Source organism: Tachysurus vachellii, chromosome 6, assembly GCF_030014155.1.
Source record: "Tachysurus vachellii isolate PV-2020 chromosome 6, HZAU_Pvac_v1, whole genome shotgun sequence".
Classification (NCBI taxonomy): domain Eukaryota; kingdom Metazoa; phylum Chordata; class Actinopteri; order Siluriformes; family Bagridae; genus Tachysurus; species Tachysurus vachellii.
This window is the reverse complement of record NC_083465.1, coordinates 11770801-11794195: the sequence shown is the minus strand read 5'-3', so window position 1 is coordinate 11794195 and position 23395 is coordinate 11770801. Positions and strand designations below refer to the sequence as shown.

The 23395-nt window shown below is 39.8% G+C and overlaps 1 protein-coding gene across 7 annotated transcripts in view; it reads left to right on the top strand.

Moving 5' to 3' along the window:
- The first annotated feature begins 17593 nt into the window (after positions 1–17593).
- Positions 17594–23395, top strand: part of fgfr3 (fibroblast growth factor receptor 3) — a 36254-nt gene continuing 30452 nt past the window's right edge. For 6 of the 7 annotated variants that reach the window (XM_060872243.1, XM_060872242.1, XM_060872241.1 and 3 more), the window contains exons 1-2: positions 17594–17969; positions 22444–22688. In XM_060872243.1, coding sequence (XP_060728226.1) covers positions 22547–22688 — 142 coding nt within the window. In that variant the 5' untranslated portion in view covers positions 17594–17969; positions 22444–22546. The remainder of the gene's footprint in view (positions 17970–22443; positions 22689–23395) is intronic. The other variant, XM_060872238.1, reaches the window with a different exon arrangement.

Below are 23395 nucleotides of genomic sequence, written 5' to 3'. Positions count from 1 at the left end.
CTTCTTTAAAAATGTGAAGTATTCACTCACCCGGAGGTGCTGTGTGCTGATCAGTCATCTGCGACTGAAGGCAGGAAAAAAGTATGACCCTAAGTTTACAACAGAAAGAAAATTCAATTAACATTTACAACACAACAGCAATTATGACAACATTAATTCAGAAAGCAGCACTAAATCCTCCACCAACATGCTTTTAAACATTAAAGCTTCTTAAATATTATTATATTTACAAAAATCTCCCTTTCCTCCTAATCAGAATTGCATACGTGTGCCATTGTATAGTGACTGGCTTGAAGCATCATGTCAGCACTCGTTGAAAAGGAATGCAAAGCTGAACGCATACGGAGTGCTTTTATTTTATATGTCACAAGTCAAAAAAAACATTGTAGTGATCATGAAAATGTTTCTGTGTGCATGCTATTTGTTTATTATGAAAAACAGGGTATGAACTTGTACGCCACTTGACTGCCGCTTCACCACTTTGTGCTAGATTAAAACCTGCACTGATTAGCTGCATTAGTGATTTATCCACTTATACCGCTGTAGAATTCTCTATCCTGATTGGTCAGCAGGTGTCGATCAGCACTACTCACTGCAAGACAAATTACATTTATTATATGAGCGTTTTCTATGTGGAAACAATTATTATACATTTTTGGAAAGGAGTCTTCAGTGCTTTGGGGTTTCTCTGTAATATGACAAGCTATATATTTTGCTCTATTAAAGAGAAGAGAGAAAAGAAAAAAGTTTTTTTAATAGTAGTTAGAATGTAAGACGCTTAACAACGTGTTAATGTTGCTATACGTAGAGTAGATAAAAGTGTTGGCATATAGCTGATGTATAATTGGAAATAGAACTTTTTCAGTATGCTGGTATTTGTAAGAAAAACAACATCACACCACCTTGTTGTTGTATATTTTCGAAAACCAGCAAGTCCCAGTGTTATCTAGGAATGTAAATTGAACTTACTCCCATTTAACTGCCTTCTATCTGATTTAGAAAACGACACAAGGTACAGCCACAGGTCAAGTAATCACAGACCTAGCTTTTACAGGCCTAGACATACGTGAAAAGTGTCTCTAGCTAAAGAGTGTCTCTAGCCATTTTGCTCATCCCTGTTCTTATCACAGTTTAAATATACACAACTACACTACACCTAACTTCTAGCCAAAAACTTTTTAGATCACAGTTCAGGTCCAAATGTATTGGTTTCTTTTGCAAAATGACAATAAACAGAACGACAGTTCACGTAAACAAACATAATTAATAGCAAAAGGCTTATCAAGAAAATAACAGTAACAAAACACAATAACATTACACCACAGCAAAACTGAAAACAAAGGCCATATTTTCATGCAAAAAATATGATAAATAATAGACACGCAAAATTTCCAGACCTGCTCATTGTGGAGTCGTTAACAAATCATTTGCAGTCAAATGATAACTTGCTTCTTCAGAAGAGTCCAGGATAATGCGTTTGGGTATTTCTGAAGCTCCAGGATTCATTGCTAGCTGCAGGATTTTGTTTGGTTAAAAAACGCTAACATAAAAATATTGTCACTGTAGGTTTTTCCCACAAATTATGCTGTAAAAATTTATAGCTTTTTCCTGATCTACTTTAATGTTGCTGCCAATTGTTTTTCAATAAACGTTTTGTGTATCAGTTGTAGTAATGTTGTGTTTTCTTTAATATTGTATTTATTTGCTTTAATGATAATTCTAAACTTATGGAAAATGAACAACTTATTTAGTTTAACATTCTCTTATCTTCTCTTCCCCCCATAGCATTCATTATGTAGAGAGATTGTTATTAGCATTTATAATAATCAAGTAATTGATTGATACTTAAACCTTGACAGTAGTTTAAAAAATAAATAAATAAACAAATAAAGTGTAAAGTTTAGCACTGTGACTAGTGAAGCTGTGGTAGTGCTGTCATTTTCTGATTTGGAGGAGACTGACAAGCTAGTCTGTATGTGTGTGGTGTGTGTGTGTGTGTGTGTGTGTGTGTGTGTGTGTGTGTGTGTGTGTGTGTGTGTGTGTGTGTGTGTTAATGAATGCCAGTAAAACTTGAGTTTGACACACTGCTGTGAAAAACCTGTTTTTGTCTTGGGGTTGAATGATGCATGCCATCTTTCACACACACACGAAAACATAGACACACAAACACACACATGCAGATACACTCCAAGACATTGAGACATGGGTTACTTATTCAGACAGACCTCTTGAGATGTGAACCTCCTGTCAAAACAAGTCCAGACACCAGTTCGTACAGAGAGACATCGCACTCTGTCTTTATTAAACATCAGCCTTCACATGGCTCTAATAGGCTGTCTGCCCTTCAGGCGCTCTCGCACCATGCCACATTCACACTCTTACACTAATGTTATGCTTTCTTACACAGCTGCAGGAATAACATGATAGGATAAACACACCGCTTTAGTGTCACATTTTTATGCAGCTAAATATTAAAAGGAGACTTTACAGATCAAACGGGTGTGTACTTTTTTTTCAAGTGGGGTTTTCTTTCCCTGTGAGTGTTTGATCTCCTGGAGTTTGAGAAAAGTCTTGTGTACCAATGTGTATGTGTGTGTGTGTGTGTGTGTGTGTGTGTGTGTGTGTGTGTGTGAGTGTGTGTGTGTGTGTGTGTGTGTGTGTGTGTGTGTGTGTGTGTGTGTGTGTGTGTGAGTAATCAGAGCCTGTTCTGTGGGTTGCTGGTTAAGTGTAATTCATGAGCTTCTCTATTAAAAGCTTTTGTTTATACGATGTTGAAACACCATTCCTGTGAACATTCTGGGTTAAAGAGTCTGCAAGTAGTGAGCAAACAGGCTTCAAACTACTGATGCTTCACCACACAACCATACCTTTCTGACCAGACACACACATACAAAACAGACCTACATGTGAGTGTTTTAGACGGACAGACAGACAGACAGACAGCCAGACAGACAGACAGAGAAGAGTGAGAAACAGAAGGGATTAATAAATACAGGATAAAAATAAACATGAAAACTCCACCCAGTAGTACTCAGAGTTCATAAACTCTCCAGCCTCCATGTGAGCATCACTATTCTGCCCACTTCACAGTGATCATGTGCTCCTGGGGTTTAATTAATTAGTCTCCAAATCTAAAAAGAACAAAATGCTCCATGATGTGCATTTTGTTTACACGAAACATCTTGAAGGTCTGTGTCACTTAAATATGTGAGTGCTTGTCTACTTCTTTCTTTTTTTAAACCTGTTTTTCATGCAGTTTACATTCCTGGTCTTATTCTTATCCAGTCTCTCTGTATTACACACACACACATACACACACACATAATGCAAAACCATCCTTCTCTCTCATACCACCTTTCACCCACTCATTGTTTATTTCTGCAACACACACACACACACACACACACACACACACATACACACACAAACATATATACTTATTCACACCTGGTCTTCATCATCCAGTGTATTCTTCAAAGAGCAACTATTGCTTCAGACTAAGAGGGAAAACACTGTTCTAGACAATCTGGCAACCTGCTGCTGTCTCACAAGTTGGCAAAGAGGTGAAAGGTTTACAGAGCAGCTCACATGGCATAGCGTCTGAGTGTGTGTGTGTGTGTGTGTGTGTGTGTGTGTGTGTGTGTGTGTGTGTGTGTGTGTGTGTGTGTGTGAGGGAGAGGGTGGAGTGAAGGTAACACTAAGGCCATGGAGTAGTATTAAAATGGTGTCTCAGACTCTTTGTCTTTTTGTCCTGTGGGATTATAGAGATGATACCATTGAGTTTTTTTTGTTGTTTACTGTGTGTGTGTGTGTGTGTGTGTGTGTGTGTGTGTGTGTGTGTGTGTGTGTGTGTGTGTGTGTGTGTGTGTGCGTGTGTGTGCGTGTGTGTGTGTGCTGAGTAAGACATCATCATAGGCATTCATATTTGATGCTGATTAGTTACTTTATTTTAGCAGAATTGTGTCATTAGTCGTTTCCAACGTCCAATTTGTCTACATGGTACTGTTCTATCTTTTTCTGTCTTCTCTCGCACACACTTCAGGGATGGTCAGGTAGATGAATAGAGACAATAAGGGAGTGAGAGGGCTTTAAAGAAGAGGGAAAAAAACACAAAGAAAAAGCGAGAGAGAGAAAGTAAGAGTGAGTGAGATACTATGGAGATGTGTAATTTGTATTTTGCCAACAAAGGATTTAATCCTCAATACAGACCCTCCTGAGGCCTACAGCCTTTGTGCCTGCTACTATTGTTGGACACAGAGAAAGAGATTTCGAGCTTGGGTTTCTTCGTTGTCAACCACCCACCAATTTCTGCCTGACAGAGTTTATTTGAAGCTAAGCCTGTGCATGGTGAGGTGGGGTTAAGGGTTAGCGGGACGGCTGAAACGCCTGTTCAACTCATTTAACGCCATCAGTGGATGAGCTTAGTGACATGAGCGCACTCAAATGAAGTCGCCACACCATGACAGACATACAGACTCACGGGTCTGAATGAGCCTTTGAATTATGGAGAGTTTTCCACTCGCTCAGATTCGGAATGTAAAACAGCCGTCAGGAAGGAGGAATGAGATTATAAGCCACAGAAGATGCATAGACCATTACCTTAAAATATTGATAATAGCACCTCCATTATCATATATATAAAATTAAGATTTACAGACCAGTTCACACTGGCTGAATCAGCAGTGAATTCTTAAGTTCCAGGTGAGAAGGTTGGTCATGTAGTAATGATGATTCCTAATTCTAAGGAGATTCCCACCTCTGCCCTGGCTGAGCCGGAGTTTGCATGCTCTTCCTGTGCTTCAGTGTTTCCTCTGGGTACTCCGGTTTCTTCCCCGAGTACAAAGACTTGTGTTGTGTCTTGATGTGGGTGGGCATCTCATCCAGGGTGTACCCCACCTTCTGCCCTGAGACCCCAGAGATAGACTGCCTGTGGTAAACGGTTTAGAAAATGGATGGCTGGATAACCAACATTAACCAGTAACCAGTGAAGAGAAGTAGAGAAGTATTTAAATTTGTCATTGGTTTTACAGTTCTAAAAGTTTCCCCTATAGCTATGTCTGTCATGAAACAGGACTGAAAAAGCACTGAGTGTGAGAAACCCTTGTCGTTTGACCCATCAGCCCCATTCTGAATATACTGTACAGTCTGATCACTGTATGTAGTGGCATAATCCTCTGTTCTCAAACAAGGCTTTCAGTTCAGGAAATGATCATTCTGGCAAAAAGGCTGTGCGATCCTGAAGAGTATTGTGCACATAAGCACCTAAGCATTTTCTCATTCCCATCCTGATGGAGTGGGTGTTGTTGGTAAGCAGAATGATGTGGATTGAGGATGAATGAGCATAAAAATGGAAGAAGGAGAGAAGTGTAAGTCTGCTCCCTGTCTGCCCCCGCACTCATTAGAGCGGGAGAAATCGTCCTCTCCCTTCCTTTCACCCCTTTCATCTTGCGCCATCTCTCCGAGTTCCTCAACTGCTGCAGTAGATTACTCCACTATCAGACACATCTCTCTCTCTCTCTCCCTCTCTCTCTCTCTCTCTCTCTCTCTCTCTCTTTTTGATGTTGGTCTGATCAGTAGGGGCTTAAAAAAACAACAAAAAAAAATCAACCAGCTAAATATAGAAGCTGGAATTGGCTGAAAATAGGCTTTCATCTCTTCCATAAAGTTTGTGTGCATGTGCGTGCGTGTGTGTGTGTGTGTGTGTGTGTGTGTGTTGTGGTGAGCATTAGCTCATATTAGCAATCCTAGTGTGTAAACATCCATACTAATCATAGATTAATTCAGACTGAGATGCACTGCTGATGAGTTTACATAATCTCTATCTGATTTGTGATCTGTATAGTGGGTGCGGTGAAACTCTCTGTGGCTTTACTCTCTAGCACGCCTGCACGTACAATACATAAAAAAGGGGTGTAAAGGATACATATGGGAATGTGTTCTGAACAAGAAAGCTGATATCTTCTATTTACTTACACTTTTATAGCTGCCTTTGACTTGTGTGCAAACCCACCCTTCTTCTATATCTAAGTAACTTTATTGGCTTGGTATAAAAAATAAAAATAAAATTACAGACATACACATTGACACACAATAAAAAAAAAGAAGAAATTCAAGGAATTAATAGCAATAAGAATGAAATTGACAAAGGACATGGATTTGTTTTATTACCCAAATATTAAAGTAATAAGTATTTTGTGCGGGGGGCACGGTGGCTTAGTAGTTAGCACGTTCGCCTCACACCTCCAGGGTCGGGGGTTCGGTTCCCGCCTCCGCCTTGTGTGTGTGGAGTTTGCATGTTCTCCCCGTGCCTCGGGGGTTTCCTCCGGGTACTCCGGTTTCCTCCCCCGGTCCAAAGACATGCGTGGTAGGTCGATTGGCATCTCTGGAAAATTGTCCGTAGTGTGTGATTGTGTGAGTGAATGAGAGTGTGTGTGTGTGCCCTGCGATGGGTTGGCACTCCGTCCAGGGTGTATCCTGCCTTGATGCCCGATGACGCCTGAGATAGGCACAGGCTCCCCGTGACCCGAGGTAGTTCGGATAAGCGGTAGAAGATGAGTGAGTGAGTGAGTATTTTGTGCATGTTCACAATGTTGATGTTATTGTGCAATTTGTGGTCCTGTTACACTGGTTACTCTTTTATTTAGGCACTAGTCAGCACTAGTTAAGAGATCATTAACTCTAAGTCCATGATCATGAATTTATCAGAAAACGCTATGACCCTTGTCGTAATGCATCTTGTAAAATTTAAAACATGAAACATTTTCTTTTACCATAAGCGATTTCCAAACTCTAGGAGATAAGAGATATAAATACACCAGTTTTTAATGTTTAACTTTTTTTTACAGTGGGCTCTTTCACAGGTGCTGCTTTATTGGAAGTGTTCGCATGGCTTTATTGCCTGCTCTCATGGGTGATTGTTGTATTTAAAGTTCAACTCCAGCATTTTGACACTAGTGTCTACTGTAATACATCTGCATTTTATGACTGTTTTCCACGAACAACCATTAAAGAAAAAAACAGAGAAACCAATGTTTATTGATTACAACTCTCAGTTATAATGGAAGTCTAAGGACATCTGTTAAACTAGTATGTGGACACCCGAGCTTCACACCCACATGTGGGTTTTTCCCAAATTGATACCACAAAGTGGACACACATAATTGTATAGGATGTCTTATGCATTAGCATTACAATTTCCATTATCTGCAACTATGGAGCCCAAATCTGTTCCAGCTTAACAAGGATCCATTATACAAAGCGAGGTTTGTAAAGACATGGGTTGCCAAGGTGTTCAACAAGCACATGGGCAGGTATCCACAAACCTGTGTGCATATCTAGCTTAGTGTGTGATTGCGTGAGTGAATGAGAGTGTGTGTGTGTGCCCTGCGATGGGTTGGCACTCCGTCCAGGGTGCATCCTGCCTTGATTCCCGATGACGCCTGAGATAGGCACAGGCTCCCCGTGACTCGAGGTAGTTCGGATAAGTGGTAGAAAATGAGTGAGTGAGAGACTACTGATTGGAAGGTTGTGAGTTCAAATCACAAGACCACCACACTGCTACTGTAAAATCCTTAGCCTTCAACTGCTCAGTTATATAAGTCTCTCTGGACTTACAGTATCTTTCAATCTGACAAACGACAGAAATGTAAACGTATTAACAATATCAGAAGGCAGCACAATGATGTAAGGATAGCATTGCCACCTTACAGCTACAATGTTCCTGGTTCAATTCCAAGCTTAAGCTAGTCTGCTTTGAGTTTATATGATTGTTCTCCCCATGTGGGTTTCCTCCCATCTTTCAGAACATGCTAGTAGGTGAACTGGCTAATATAAGTTGGTGCTTGTTCTAAATGGGTGTGTGATAACATGGAGTCACATCCAGGGTGTGTTCCTGCTGCATGTTGTTCAGACTGTACTCTAGTACGACCTCGACTCATAAAGCACGTACTGAGAGTGAGGGATAAAGTCTGGTGTGAATCAGTGTTATTTGATTTGTCAATGATTCAGTGACTTTCTCACAGGGAGTAATTTGTGGTTATGTCCTTACATTGTAGACACAGTAAATAGAGAAGTGCCTCTGCCTGATCGTGCATTCAGATCAGAAAACTAATTGATGGCTGCAGTGTTTGAAATTTGGATTAAAAAAAGAAATGTAAGGGCAGCTTTGATCATTTATCGCTTGCCACATCATAAGACCTTTATTGTCCCGTTGGACCAGGGGCACATCTGTAGACATATTTTCACAGGTTTTGAACATTTATACACAGAACTCAACACCTGCCTTTAGGTGTCCGATTATGCCAACAGTGATGTTGTGAAATCGGCTAATGTTGTTTGAAAAGCTGTGCATTTACTGTAATGAGTACAGATAGTTTGGATATGTATTACTTAATGCATCTAATGCATGTCCTGTACGTGCCCAGAATTTTAAAGGGGATGTGAGTTCATTTACTTCTATTAGGAAAATAAATAATATATTTAAAAGCGCAAACCCTTCTGAATAATCCTGAAAAATAGGACTTTCATTGAGAAAAGGCCTGTATACCTCACTAAAAGTGCTAAATCTGGGCACAGAATGACTTTCCTAGCTAAATGAATGGCTTTGGGAGTTAGCAGAAGCCTGAGTGTATGTGTATAAATCTCTCTGCTGATGGGCTCTGAACAGCCAGCAGCAGCTCACTGGGAAACAGCAGATCAATGGGAGCCTCCTCTTTCTCTCCTCCAAAGTGAGCTTCTCATTTATCATATCACCGTGTGCCTGCATCTCTTATTTATTTATATACCTCTTTGTCCTTCTCATGCATCTAGAAACTCAATAAAGTGTTTAAGCAATTTGTGCAAGTGTATCTTTTGTGTTTTCACCTTTAAAGGATAACATTCCCTTTAATAGACGTGCAAGGCTTTTCTCCTTCTGCATTTTACTCATGTGATGCTCAAACACTCACATACTGGAGCACAGAGCAGCTCCTCATGAACAGATGTGGTTTGATGTAGTTTGTGGGGCAATTAACCTGATGTCATTAGAACAAGATAATCAAAAATATTTCAAAAGCAGCTCCTAGACAAAACTGAATCAATGTCAGTAAGCTATTCATTTTGAAATGATGTCATTGACTTCCTGGATAAGATTGGCAATCCTTCAGAAATGAAAAGGGAAATATTTCCACAGCTTTTCCAGTATAACATATAAAATATATAAAGGTTTTAAAATATACATGTCTTTAAAATGATTTCTCTACCTTTATGAATTCATATAAATTTGCTCCTAATCTAATAATGCCTTGAGTCCACACCTTTATTCAATAAATCCTTCACTTACTGGACTTGAGGTGTTCCTGGGGCAAGGTGCCAATACAAACACACACACACACACACACACACACACACACACACACACACACACACATACACACAAACATGCTCTGTCTATTTAAGTAAGATATCTGTCTCAGTCTCTTGCTTTGGTGATTAGATAACACTGCTGGCTCGATAAAAACGGAATACATCACAGAGTAAAGACGTTTCGAGTGCCAAATTCAATCCCTCCTTTCCAGTGCAGCGGTTTGTGTTGGGCTCTTAAGCCGCACAGTGAGTGTACAGTGGTGTCTTTAGAGCCAGAGCAGTAATCCGGCTCTTTCACACGGCTCAGTTTGAATCTCAATAGGAATGTAGAAGCAGATTTACTCCCAAATCCCTCTGCAAACACAACGCTAACGCTCGTCTCTGGGTACCAACAGGACTCTTGTGTTTGTTCCCTGCATGCGTGTCTATATGTAGTTTGTGTGTGTGTGTGTCCATGTGTTTGCTGTGTGAACAGCTGAGGGTGATTGCTTTTGTTTGGTCTAGTGACTCACAGCTCTTTATCCCACTTGTTCATTAGACTTGGTGTAAAATCGGGCTATGCTAAACTCGGCTAGTCAGAAAACAGTGTGTGAGTTTAGTTTCAGCAGGCTTGAATTTTTCTGATACTTACATACTCTCTCTCTCTCTCTCTCTCTCTCTCTCTCACACACACACACACACACACACATATATAGACTAGACTACATCTAGTTTTACTCACATTTCTTGTGCTAACAAAAAATGTTTTTCTTTAGCAGTCATGCTATCCCAAGCTGCATGCTATACCCAAAATAGGAATACTAAATACTTACAATATTTTACATACTATTTAGTAAGGTAGAATGTGCCTTTATGTAAACATTATCCCCTGTAATCCTTGTCCCTTCAGGTTTACAGAAATGTGATCTGATATGAATATTTATGAGAATAAAAGCTTCATAGTTTTTACTGGTTGATTAACTCACCCAATATAAAGGGTTTAAAATACATACAGGATGGAGTATGGAGAAGCGCTAGCTGGCTAAGTTTTAAACACGTAAATGGGCTACAGAAAACACAACAGAATATGTGTATTTGTATTCCAGCTAAAACAGTTATGATGATAAATATATACAGATCTGTCAAAATTGCATACAACAAGAGTGAACAGAAGTATCAATGGTCTTGATATGATTTCTGGAGAAAAAAACACTAGCTGAATAGAAAGAACAGCTTTTGGCTAATGATACAAATGCCCCAAGTCAGCTGACTATCATGCACCTTCATCTACCCACCAAATTACAGTTTAATAAATGCCTTAACTGTTCAGCAAGAAAGAAGCCATCATACCTAAATCCATTTTTCTCTTATAGCATGAGACTTTTTTACACTATCATCCCAGTTGCAATATTTTTATTCTGATTGGTTTCGGCTCCTGCCAGTTGTTGCGTACTTGGGCTTCTATCAGTAATTATAAATCCTTATCTTAAGCATCCAAAACCAGAATGCATCTACACATGCAGCATAGTAGAAGTACGAGAAGAAGCTCAGCTATAAGACTACAAAGACCATTTCCACCTAAACAAAACACAATTACAACACCAAGCAGCTAAACGAACAGAATGAAAAAAAATGAGTAACCTTGGACAGAGGCTCAAAAATAGGCCTAGAGTTGAAAAGCTTAAGGTGTTCGAGTTCACATATAATATATTCATACAACTTTTCCTCCAATTCTGACCACTGATCCAGTTTTGACTGTCAAGTACTATTACAGAATTGTCAGGGAGAGTCACTGTATAAAGTATTGTTTCTTATCTAACTGTTGTTTTTTCCTGTGTCATTCCAGAACTCCATTACCCAAACACCATGGACTACAGAGGTGGCTGCTATCTCTAACATGCACACAACCCACACACACACAGCATCACCAAGCTGTCCTTATTCTGCCTCACCATACCACTGACTCTTTCTAAGAGAATTTTTAACCCAAACGCTTTGTGAAGCATGCGCTCTGTGTCATTGTTGCTAGCTGTTATCAAGTCTTGCTATATTGTGATTATATAGCAAGCAAAGGTTTTGCCAAGTTTACACTGCTGGACAATTATCTCTCCATTGCGTGAATATTGACCTTGAGTTTGCCTGACAATGCAGTACCTATTACCTATGTGTTTTTTGTGTTTATTAATCTGTCAGACTAGCATTTCTATCCATCTCAACGTCTTTGCCCTGAAACCCATGTTTTTATTATTTTAAAAAAGCTCCTTGTATGGCTCATATTTTCATTGTATAGCCTTTAAAGAGTAGTAGCAGCCATTTTGTTTTTCATCTTGAACAAGTCCATCCAGACAAGTGTTGAGACTGAAAATATGTTAAAGCAGAATAGTACTGTCATAAAACCGGGGTTAAAAACAGACCCAAATGCAGGATAGCCAAAAAAAAAAAAAAAAAAAAAAAAAAGATTTATTAAACAAAACCAAACACAGACACAACAAAGACAAAACAAAAGACGACAAAAGACAAGGATTCTGCCCTCCATAGGCAACACGCCATGGCTAAATATTAAACATAATTAGACACATAAGGGACAGGTGTGCTGAGGCAGGAAGGAATAGACAAGGGTACACGAAACGTAACCTAAAAGCACATGGCCAAAGTCCGGGCTAGATCCTGACAAGTACATTTAGATTTTTGTGCTTGTTTTATAATGATCCTACACCACTAGACTATTTTAGGAAAATGACTGAGTACCTGTGTGGTATTACTGAGCCAGACAAACATTTTGAGGAAAGTGTGTATTTATGCACTTCTTAAACTTGTTAGCATTTTGCAGCTCTGCTGTTAAACTAAAACATGCCTGCTTGAGACACCAAATGCCTTGGCTCCTCAACTTCATTTTATTCTAGTAGGAAATTGTGTTAATTTATTTTTTATCCAAACAGGTCACTGAAGCTTAAAGCAGTCGACAGCTAAACCCTGGCATGTAATCAGTCTTCTGACCACTTGCATTATGGGAGTTCGATGCTTCAGAGGCATGTATTAAACTCTTATCAGTCCAGAATGTAGTGTTAATTCTAAGCGTCTAAGCAGGAGATTAGGGAAAGACGAAGAAGCACTTTGGGGTGGAGAGGGGGCTCCAAAGGGCAGGAGGGGGACATGAATTCCATGGATGCCTCCTGGATCAAGGTCCAGCGCTGCTGTGTTTGGATATGGATCAGCAGCAGCTTCACCACCAGACTCTTCATTAGTCCAGGTTTCTCATACTTCAGACGCAGCAGGGAGAAAAGATCCTGTTCTGAGCCTGAATTCAGTTGGTTTAAACCCAATTCTATAGTACATAAATAATTAATAGTGTATCATATTCCTAGTACAGCCACTACATAACTTGTTCTGTATCATGTTGCTGGTTTAAAATTTAAATGGCATAGAGTAAGTGGAGGTTAGTTCTTTTATTGTTTTCTATCCTCAACAGCCTGGCAGACTCATACACACAGAGAGATTCACACAGAGGAAACTGAAGGTCTGTCTGAGTGAAATGACACTGGCCCCTGTGGTGCCGAGTGGATGATGAGAAATGCGTTGTCAGTGTTGACCTGATGTTTTCCGCCTCTCTCCATAAGGCAGCTCATTAATGTGCGAGAGTGGGAATGAGAAAAGGTTATAAATAGAATTTAACTATGAGCACTTGTGCTTATAAGAACGACTCAGTTCTGGAAAATCTTGTCATTTCTGCTGCCAGAGAAAAGCAGCTAATATCAAGTTCTATAAACGTCATCGTTTTACAAAACTGCGTAATAAAGTATTGCTGGTTGACCTTGTGTTATCAAAAAGAGTTGCAGAACTCTGTGTGTGTCTGGCATTTTATAAAATTCAATTCAATTCAATTTTATTTGTCTAGCGCTTTTAACAATGGACAATGTCTCAAACAGCTTTACAGAACATAAGAAACATAGTACAAAACATTTATTATACAAAGATTAGTATTATACAATATTAGACAAAGTTCAAGATTAATATTTAGACGTATTTAAATGTGTACATATTTATTCCAAATGAGCAATCCTGAGGCGACTGAGGTGACTATGGCAAGAAAAATCTCATAGATGGAAGAGGAAGAAACCTTTAGAGGAACCAGACTTAAAAGGGAACGTCATCCTCATTTGGGTGACACCAAAGGGTGTGATTATAAATTATTATAAACACCAGCGAGTGTTATTATGTCCTTTGTCCTTTTTATAGTCATATACACTCTGATAATTGTGTATTGATTAGGAGGATGTTGTCCTCAAAGACCACTTGTAGTTGGCATCTCTTTTGAATATATATTATATATATGTTATATCTTTTGAATATATATATATTTATATATATATATATATATATATATATATATTTTTTTTTTTTTTTTAAATCTTTTTGTTTGAAAATCTTTGAGCATGTCTCTAAAATAATGAATAGAGCTTTATGAGTCAGCTAGCTCTTAATCAGAGAAATATATATTCCACTAACCCAGGAAATGGGTTCATAGCTGCTGTACAAACAGATCCTAATTTTTAAACAATATTAGTTTAATCCAGATGAAATGGTATTAAATGGTATTTGAAGAAAAAAGAATTGCCTCAAAGCCTCCTGAGATTACATAAGTGAAACCTCACCGCTCGATCAATAGTAGAATGAAGTTACTGATAAATAAATTCAAGGTAATATGCCATTTTTAATTACACTAAAACGGAGTAAACACCCAACAGTTTGATGTCTCTGCTAGCAGATGATTATTACTGTAATTTTAGTAATCTTTAGTTCATTGTCTGGAGTTACAGTTACAGATTGGCTCAAATCCCCTTCCACAGCGTTTTTCTGCGGGTTATAACATGATCATGCTCTGCTAATTATTATGTTGTTGCAAGAATATAAAAAACCAAGCCAGTAAAGATAAATTGGGTAATACTTGTGTGTATTGAATTGGAATCCTGTTGGACTCATTATGGAAATAAGTTCCTGTACTGTGAAGCAAATGGCAAGGTAAAAAAGGAAAACTAAATTGATGACTGTTCATTTTGTGAAGAAAGGTTTAACTGTAAGATGTTGATGTTGAGCTTTTATTTTATGGGACTGGATTAAGAGAGAGAGAGAGAGAGAGAGAGAGAGAGAGAGAGAGAGAGAGAGAGAGAGAGAGAGAAAGTGATGTAAAGGATAACAAATAGTGTTATCAGCTTTTGAGGTTATCAGTTAAAGTATGCACAAAGATAAGAGCTTAACCCCCACCCTACACACACACACAGACACACACACATGCATATTACTGTTATGCTTATAGACCTATTTCAAGACCTATGTTCTCATGTCTTATATTATATGTAGTAAGGCTTAGATGGAAATCTACATCAGTTTTTCTACAGCGCAGTTTTTATAGGATTTAGATGCTTCTGAAATCAACGCTTCATCGTGGATTTGGGACTAGTACAAAACGTACATTTTAAACCCTTCTGATGCTTTGAGACTTGGGCTAGGGTGTGGCAATCACTGAATTTAATTACTGGTTTAATAAACTTTCATGACTCACTAGAATAGATTTAAAACCTCAAATTACAGTCCAAGGTATGCTAACTAACAGTGGGAGCCATTGGTACCATTAGAATGCTGGTGCTGGTGTAGGGGGGTTGCGGAGTGGGGGGTTTGAGGGGTCACAAGGTCATTTGGTGGAGTTTAGAATCAGGCTGTTAATCAGATTTTTAAATGTTTCACTCTGCATTCTGCATTACTTGCACAAATTCTCATGCACAATGCATGATACATGTTCCGTCTCACAGGACAGACGTCACAGAAGTTGCACTTTCTCCAGCAGGCACTTTCTTTCTTTAATTTAAATCAACATAATCTACTGGAATAGCCATCCCCATTAGTAGAGAGCGCTTAACTGGTTTTACCTCCTAATGCTGCTTTAGTGGATGTGAACTGGTGGTTCCACCAGTGTGAGAACAATGTTAAAACTCCTGTCGGCGCCCACACAGAGGTGAATGGTCGCCACTAACTGCTCTATGTTAAGCCTGTCAGTGCATTCATGAGTGCACTGCTCATTTGCACATTGAATGTACATTGTTATAGCTCTATGTATGTGTGGGATATTTTAACAATTTGACTCTTTAACAATGTTTAAGAATGCATCAGTCAGTGAAGGAGCTGATGTGACTTGACGTCTGTCTCTCTGGGCCCTCATGTTTGTACGCTGATTATAACACTCAGGAGCCAACATGCCTTCCCTCAGAGCAAACACAGATGGACAGCTACTGAAGGACACACACATTCTCCTTTTCCATACACTCACTCATAGGGGTCTCTGTAATTAGAAAGAAATTTTGCCTCTTTATGGTCTCATAAAGCTCCCAGTGCAAACAAGTTTACAGCACCAGCAGTAATTGAGTCTTTGTTTAGTGCTTATTCTACAGAATTACAGCTCTCATCAGCACATCGCTAATCAGCCTCCACGAGACACAAGCATGACATCTTTATGATCCAGGTAGACATACATTTAACACACAATCACACTCCACTCAGCAGTACACTTGCACTTGGATCTCAGGATGATTTTTCTTCAGTCACCATAATTTTAAATAGTATGTTTATCTTGTAGAAGCCTGATCTGATGGAAACCAGAAGAAGTGTTGGCCAGAACATGTACGTATATTGTTACAGTTAAACTATTGTTTCAAGGACAATCCACATAAACAACTGTAGATTCAAACCATGCTGACTGTCAGGTGTCAGGTCTATTAGCTCTTACATCAAAGCTGTGAATATGGATTTGAAATGTACAGTATGTGTGATGTCTCACTCATACCAGCTCATTAATGTTTTACAGGCTAATGTAATACCATGAAATAAAATGTCACTAGTTACTAGACAAATAATCCTTAATCATTTTATTCTCATTAAGTGTTTTAATACTTTTTGTTAAATACTGTTAATACACTATACTATACTGCGCTACACTAAACTAAACTACACTATACTATACTACACTAAACTGCACTATACTACACTACACTATACTACACTACACTACCCTACACTATACTACACTACCCTACACTATACTACACTACACTACCCTACACTATACTAAACTACACTACCCTACACTATACTACACTACACTATACTAGATTTCAATAAACTACACTACACTACACTATACTACACGAAACTACACTATACTATACTACACTATACTACACTACACTACCCTACACTATACTACCCTACACTATACTACACTAAACTACACTATACTATACTACACTACACTACATTACACTACACTGCATTTCACTAAACTACACTATACCTATGCACATTTTGTTGTATTCCATTCTGTATTCCCTTATGTACGATGTTTTTTATTCACAGAAGCAAGCAAGTTTTACCGTGTGAATTGACCTCACGCCAAGAGAGCTGCAATCAAATATAAAGGCTATTAGAAAAAGCAGGTTAACTGAGGCGCGCCACAAAGAAGGTTCAGTGTAGGCCTCCAGGGTAGCAGCTACCACCCTTGAAATAACCTTGGCACCCAAACTGCTACCCTAACATTGACCTCAAATCACTGAAAAGATCAAAATTCTACATTCTAGAATTACTATTAAATTCACCAGATTGTTTGGCCTCCTTCACCAGCACAAAACCTGGACATGTCAGACAGGGAGTGTGGACGGATTAACATCATTGTGACTAATCATTTTTGGCAATTAAATTGAGATTTTTATTGCCGGGGGAAAGTAAACAGAACATGTGAAACATTGTGTACCAATTTGGCTGTTTTAGTAGGGCTTCTGAAAGAGCTGTGGTAATGCATCTTTTATACACCTTATATAAATAAAATGTCTTTGTTTTTAATACTGCTCACTAACACAAGTTGTGCCTTGTTTCTGTTTTATATGAGCTTGATTGTCTCCCAGACTGTTTAACTGTTTTCCTGCCGCCGCTCTTCACGGTTTCTGAACGTATGTGTGCGTGTGCGTGCGTGCGTGTGCGCGTGTGTGTGTGCGTGTGTTGCTGCGTGTGCTTGTGCGTGTGCGTGTGTGTGTGAGTGTGTGTGTGTGTGTGTGTGTGAGTGTGAGTGTGTGTGTGGCGGTCTCGGCTCATTAGACAGGGGGCGCACGGTGAGGTGAGATCCTGATGGAGTGTTCTGGGTGTTGTGGGCGTGGCTCTCGCGTGGCCCCACCCCCAAGTGCGGAGTCTCTCTCTCTCTCTACCTCTCTCAGTAGGAGAAGAGCGACAGGCGGCGAGCGCAGCTCTCACAGCGGGGACGCGGTTTGAAATCCGATCCGGGCTAATTTTTTACCCCCCCTTCCTCCCCCTCCAGAGTCCGGAGCTCCAAACTGTTTAGCGGGAGTTCGTGAGTGTTGTAGTTTCACACAGAGGAGCCCGAGTAGAGAGACACATCACCTCCGCTTACAGGGACGAGGTGGACTGTAACTTAGACGCGCACAACACACACAGAGGAGCTGAACTTTATTTGGATTGCCTATAAGGAAGAGCTGAACACGGCTGATCCTGACGGACCAACTGGACTATTCACCTTCTTAACAAGCAGCTGTGCGAGTTAGAGACTTTTCTAATAGTTCAGGATTACTGACAACACAGAAGATATTTGGGTGATTATCATTTTTAATATTGTTGGTGGTGTTATTGTTGTTAATGATAGCATTAATAGTGTTAGTATAATCACCACCATCATCATCATCATCATTATTATTATTATTATTATTATTATTATTATTATTATTATTGACCTTGTTGTTGCTGATGATGATGTTGACACACTTATTGTTTCTTGCTTGTTTTCTGGCTGCTTTATTCTTTAACTTTTCCCGTTCACACCTCAGACAGGTCGGTTGAGTTTTACGTAGTTCAAGCTGCACAATCTAATCAGAGCCAAACGAAACGTATCCTGTTTCCGAAATACTACTGTACTCCCTGTTCCCTAAAAAATGTGCAATCCTGTTTTTTATTGGTAATAATTCTAAGCTGTACCATCAATATTGTTACGTTTTTGCAAACGGTCTAGAAATTATTTTTCCAATATACTTTTGCACCAACATGCTATCTCCCTAAATATTGCACTATATAGTGTAAATAGTGCACAGTATGGTGTGACTAGTGCACTATATGCTGTAAATAGTGCACTGTATAGAGTAAATAGTGCCATATATGGTGAAAATAGTGCACTATATGGTGTGACTAGTGCACTGTATGGAGTAAATAGTGCACTATATGGTGTAAAGGATACAATTTCAGACATGCCATCAGTGAGCACTGTGACAGAGGGTCAGGTGCTGCGCGCGCTCCGAGTCTGCGCACTGTGACGATACGGAGTCCGCGTACCTGCCGGTGTCTCTTGCTCCTCTCACGCACTCTGTCTCTTCATGGATTCAGTAATGAAAACTGCGTGTTAGTTCTGAATTTGTCTGGGAAATAAAATATATAGCCGACCAACTCCAGGCTTAACACGTGAGACACAGTTCATGCGCGTGCTGTTCGGGGGCTTATGGCAACATCCAGCTGTACGAGACATTAACAACGCTGACATAGAGCTCTATTCTGTCCTATATGGTAATGTGCTGTTTTGTACTTCGCCTCCTGTCATAGTGGAACATTTAATTGGCTATGCAAATGTCAAAACCCTTCGTGTTTAATTCACTGTCCAGTTTTCCTTCTGCGCCGAGAAGTTCAGAAATCACAGCACACCACTGTTTGTGCCGAAGTCACGATGTGATGACGGACTAGCAGCTGCTGTATGACGCAATTTTTGAAGTAAATAAATAAATATATAAAGTGATTAAAAACCGTTATCGATGTTTCTTCAGGGGTCACACAGCAGCTGGTCGTGTATTGTTGGGGTTGAAGGTAGTCCAGTCACTCCGTGTCCATTTGCGCCCATTACGCAGTGGACATCTGAAACCAATTTTGCGCATTAAATTGCGTTTAACGTCTCGCGGGGTGTTAACGGGGCGCCAGCGGGAATCATTAACCACCTGCGAACTCACTCCGTTTATCTCTCTCTCTCTCTCTCTCTCTCTCTCTCTCTGTATATATATATATATATATATATATATATATATATATATATATATATATATATATATATATATATATATATAAAGCCACACGTAGCCAATACTATCTTTTTCTCCACAAGATGCAATGGATAAAACGTGGGTTTATTACATTTCATGGTCAATATAATTAGTGTCGATCCTATATTAGGAAGATGGTCAATAGGTGGCTACAGTTTCCTTCATGCAATGAGCTCTCTATTGAGTTATGGATGAGATTGTCCTCAGTGCTATTACAGTACATGACTACATTTTGACGTATTTTCTCATACTGAGACGCACAGTTACTCCATTAGACTATCCAGAGTCTGTAATCCAGAGGTTCATTCTACATACTAGACTAACTGTTGGTGTGAATGTGCACTATATAAAACTGGGCCTGTCTCTCAGAGGAAAAAAAAAAGATATCTTTATCGACTCTCACTTATTAACTGCGACAGAGCTTACAAGAGCAGCTTCAGAATTGGGTCTGACTTAAAATCAATGCGTGTCAGGATGCTCGGGGAGGAACTCAGACGGTGAACTTAGCAGCACTCTTGAGCAGTCACTGATTAAACCCTTTTCTTCCCCTCGTTGTCAGTCTGTTTCAGGCTCATCCTGGTTTTAATCAGCCTCTGTTCACATTCTCATGCTCAATGTTCAGTAGCACGTACACGTATCTGTAACGTTTGAATATGTTTGTAGACACACTTAAAAGATCCAATGACATGCATGTTTCCTGTAAAAAGCGAACAGCCTTAGGTCCGCTCCATGAAAGAGTTCTTTGTCATTTGTGTAAATGTGGGTTTTTTTCCCTCGAAAAAGTAGAGTCATTCATGGCCACTTTCTCCCTTTGATTTAAAAAAAATGTCATTCTGAGAAAATGGATTATGATGCCTGTAATACAGTGTGCAGCTCATACGCATTTGTAGACACACACACATGCTACAGGAGAGGCTGAGTAGGAAAGGATTACCTACGCTGTCTCGAGCTCTCTCCCGTCCCTCATTTGCTCTTGTTGCTTAATCTCTGTGTTAAATACGAGACATGGTCTGGTCAGGCTGTATTAGCCTGCTTAATTATTAGCTTTTTTTTTTTTTTTTTTTTAATGCAGAATGTGACTAGCATGTGATGGGCTTTGGTTTTGACTTCTAAAAAACATGAAAGCCTCAGCCATCACATAATATTTAGAGCCCAGACTCAAGCAGTTAAATTTTTGTATACATATTTTAAATGCTTCAGTTATTACCACTAAATAGTTACAGCTGCATTGATGCACAAACATTTATCTGTGCCAGGCAGCCTAGCATCTCAGTGCAGCTTGCAGGGCTTGTCTGTTTTAGCCTGGTATGAGCTTGTTTTTCATGCATATTTCTCTTTGATTCAGCTCACAAACCAGTCAGAGACTCGGAGAGAAACAGCTAGTGAAAAACGCAGAACACGGAACGGCTCAGCCAGAAAGATTTGCCTTTCAGTGCTCAAATCAAATTCTTAATAAATCTCTTGCATAGATAAGAACTGAGCTGAAATCCAGGCATTGCTACACAGTAAATTTGCAATACTGCTAATCAGTTATATGGGTCTGCCAGGCCTCACCACACTTCTCTGTGTTTAGACTATGCTGCTAAGTTATAAACTACATTAAAGGCAAAGCTAGTGCTTTACTGTCTCTCACCCTGACTGAGAGGTGGTGTTAAAGACTGGATCCAGCCGCCGGAGCTGTAACCTGTCGCTGCCCTTTTTATTGCACACCTCACTTGCAGTACTTTATATGGGCACTTTGTTTCTGCAATAAGGAAAATAGCAGTGGTAGGGGCTTTGGGAGTCTTTGGAGCGCACACCACTTTGTCAGCCAAGACCCATGATCCCTGTGTTACTGTAAGATACAGGAGACTCCAGGAGCCCATGCCAGAATCACACACACTCACACACGCCAGACTGACACGCTCCAGAAATACACAGAGCAGATAGACTCCACAGATACACCCTTCACACACACGCACGCACACACAACCTGATACAATATCACTCTACAGCACTGGATCCTCTACTGCTTTACCAGCCAAAGAAAATATGCTGTTGCTCAATACATGGATTGTGTGTGTGTGTGTGTGTGTGTGTGTGTGTTTTCCCTCTGGGCAAGACCTCACCTCAGTATGGATACTGACCAATAAATAGGCTGTACTCCACAGGACAGAGTAAAAAGGAGTGTTTGTGTGTCATCCGAGGTTGTCCTCAATAAAACACCAGCATTTAACATGAAAATAAACCTTGTGTATTTATCTGTGTGTGTGTGTGTAAGCCAAGGTAAAAATAACAGGAGTTGATGTTTAAGACAACACATAGCTCTGTGACATGCGAAAGCAGAACAACATAGTGTTTGTGTGTGTCTGTGTGTATGTGATTCTGTATGCTCTCTTTTTTGAGTACTTTACATTCTTTTTATTGTTACTAATGTAAACTTTGTATGTGGAAAGGCGTAACCTCTCTCTCTCTCGCTCTCACTCTCTCGCTCTCACACACACACACACACACACACACACACACACACACAAAGGCTACCTAGTGTGAAGGGAACGTGTGTTTTCTTTACAGAGATAAGTGTGTTTGTGTTAGCCCAGCAAAAGACATGTTTCAGAGCAGAACAAGGGCGTGTGTGGGTGTGTGGGTGTGAGAGCAAAAAAAAGTAAGCATTTACAGCAAATCCACTAGTATAAACCGACACTAGACATAGAAACTCAAATCATTTCATTTTTGATGCAGTGCAAGCAATTATCACCTTGTTTTTCTCATCACACTGCACTAAAGTTATTTCCACCTCAGCAAATCCCTAACGCTGACGTTCTCTAACAGTGTGTCCCATAACCGGCAAGCAGTTCAGAATGTTTATTTTTAAGCGCTATAACATTTAAGAGTTTTCACCTAATAAATGATGAGAGAGTTTTCTTTTATTTTCTTTTTTTTTTTTTTTGCATTTACTCATATCTTTTTTATTGACTATTAAGTATGATCTGTATGGTGTTGTGTGTTTCAGGTGGCAACTGGACAGGGGACACCTGTGTGACAGTGCTTGATTGTGTGTGTGTGTGTGTGTGTGTGGCAGCACTACATTGACATCATGTGTAAGATTGTGGAAGATGTGTGAATCTGGTGTCCGTGGCGAGGACCCTGGGCCACGACGGCCCGTGGCTGGGATGATGGCACTTTGCCTTCTCCTCTACCTCTCCTCCATCGTCCCGTCAGCCCACAGCGCTCACCTGCCCTCGGCACAGCCCACAGGTCAGACAACACCACCTTCTCCCATGTCTCTCTCTCTCTCTCTTTCTCTCTTTAACTTCTGGTCTCTAATCTCAAAACATTCCAGCAGTAAAATCCCTTGCACTCGATCCCATAAGCTGTTTATCCAGAACCACTACTGCCAGGTGCCTGAGGGCCTTTTCCTTAATGACAAAACTCACAACTTGACTAACAATGAAAAAACTGTGTAGTTATTAATGGTCCGACGAGGTGATTATCAATCTATCAACACGAGCGCTTACAAAATGTTGTGTCAGCGTCTACACACTCAATAAAAACACCTCTCTTGTCTTTCACGGGTATACAGACGCCGAAGGCTCGGCTTTGAACATGGAAGGTAAAATATGATCCCAAAATTACAGAAGTACGTTTTGTAAAATCCCCCACAGTTACTGTTTTCACACTGCTCATAAGGAAACATCGACTTAGAAAACAGCTCGGAGTTTAAACCTACTGAAAGGCTCAGGTCTCAGCAACAGCGCAATGGGAAAAGAAGAACATATGTGTTTCGCTCTTCCTAATCAATGACCAAATGTTATTACCTGATGGTTTATTTTGATATATTTTACAAATAATCGGTTTTGACATGAGATTTACTTTCTGCATAGCAGTTACATCTTTAACAAGGTGCAAGCTGTGGCTAAGTGCATGCAACATTTAAAGTTAAACTTTTTTTCTAGATCTGGTGG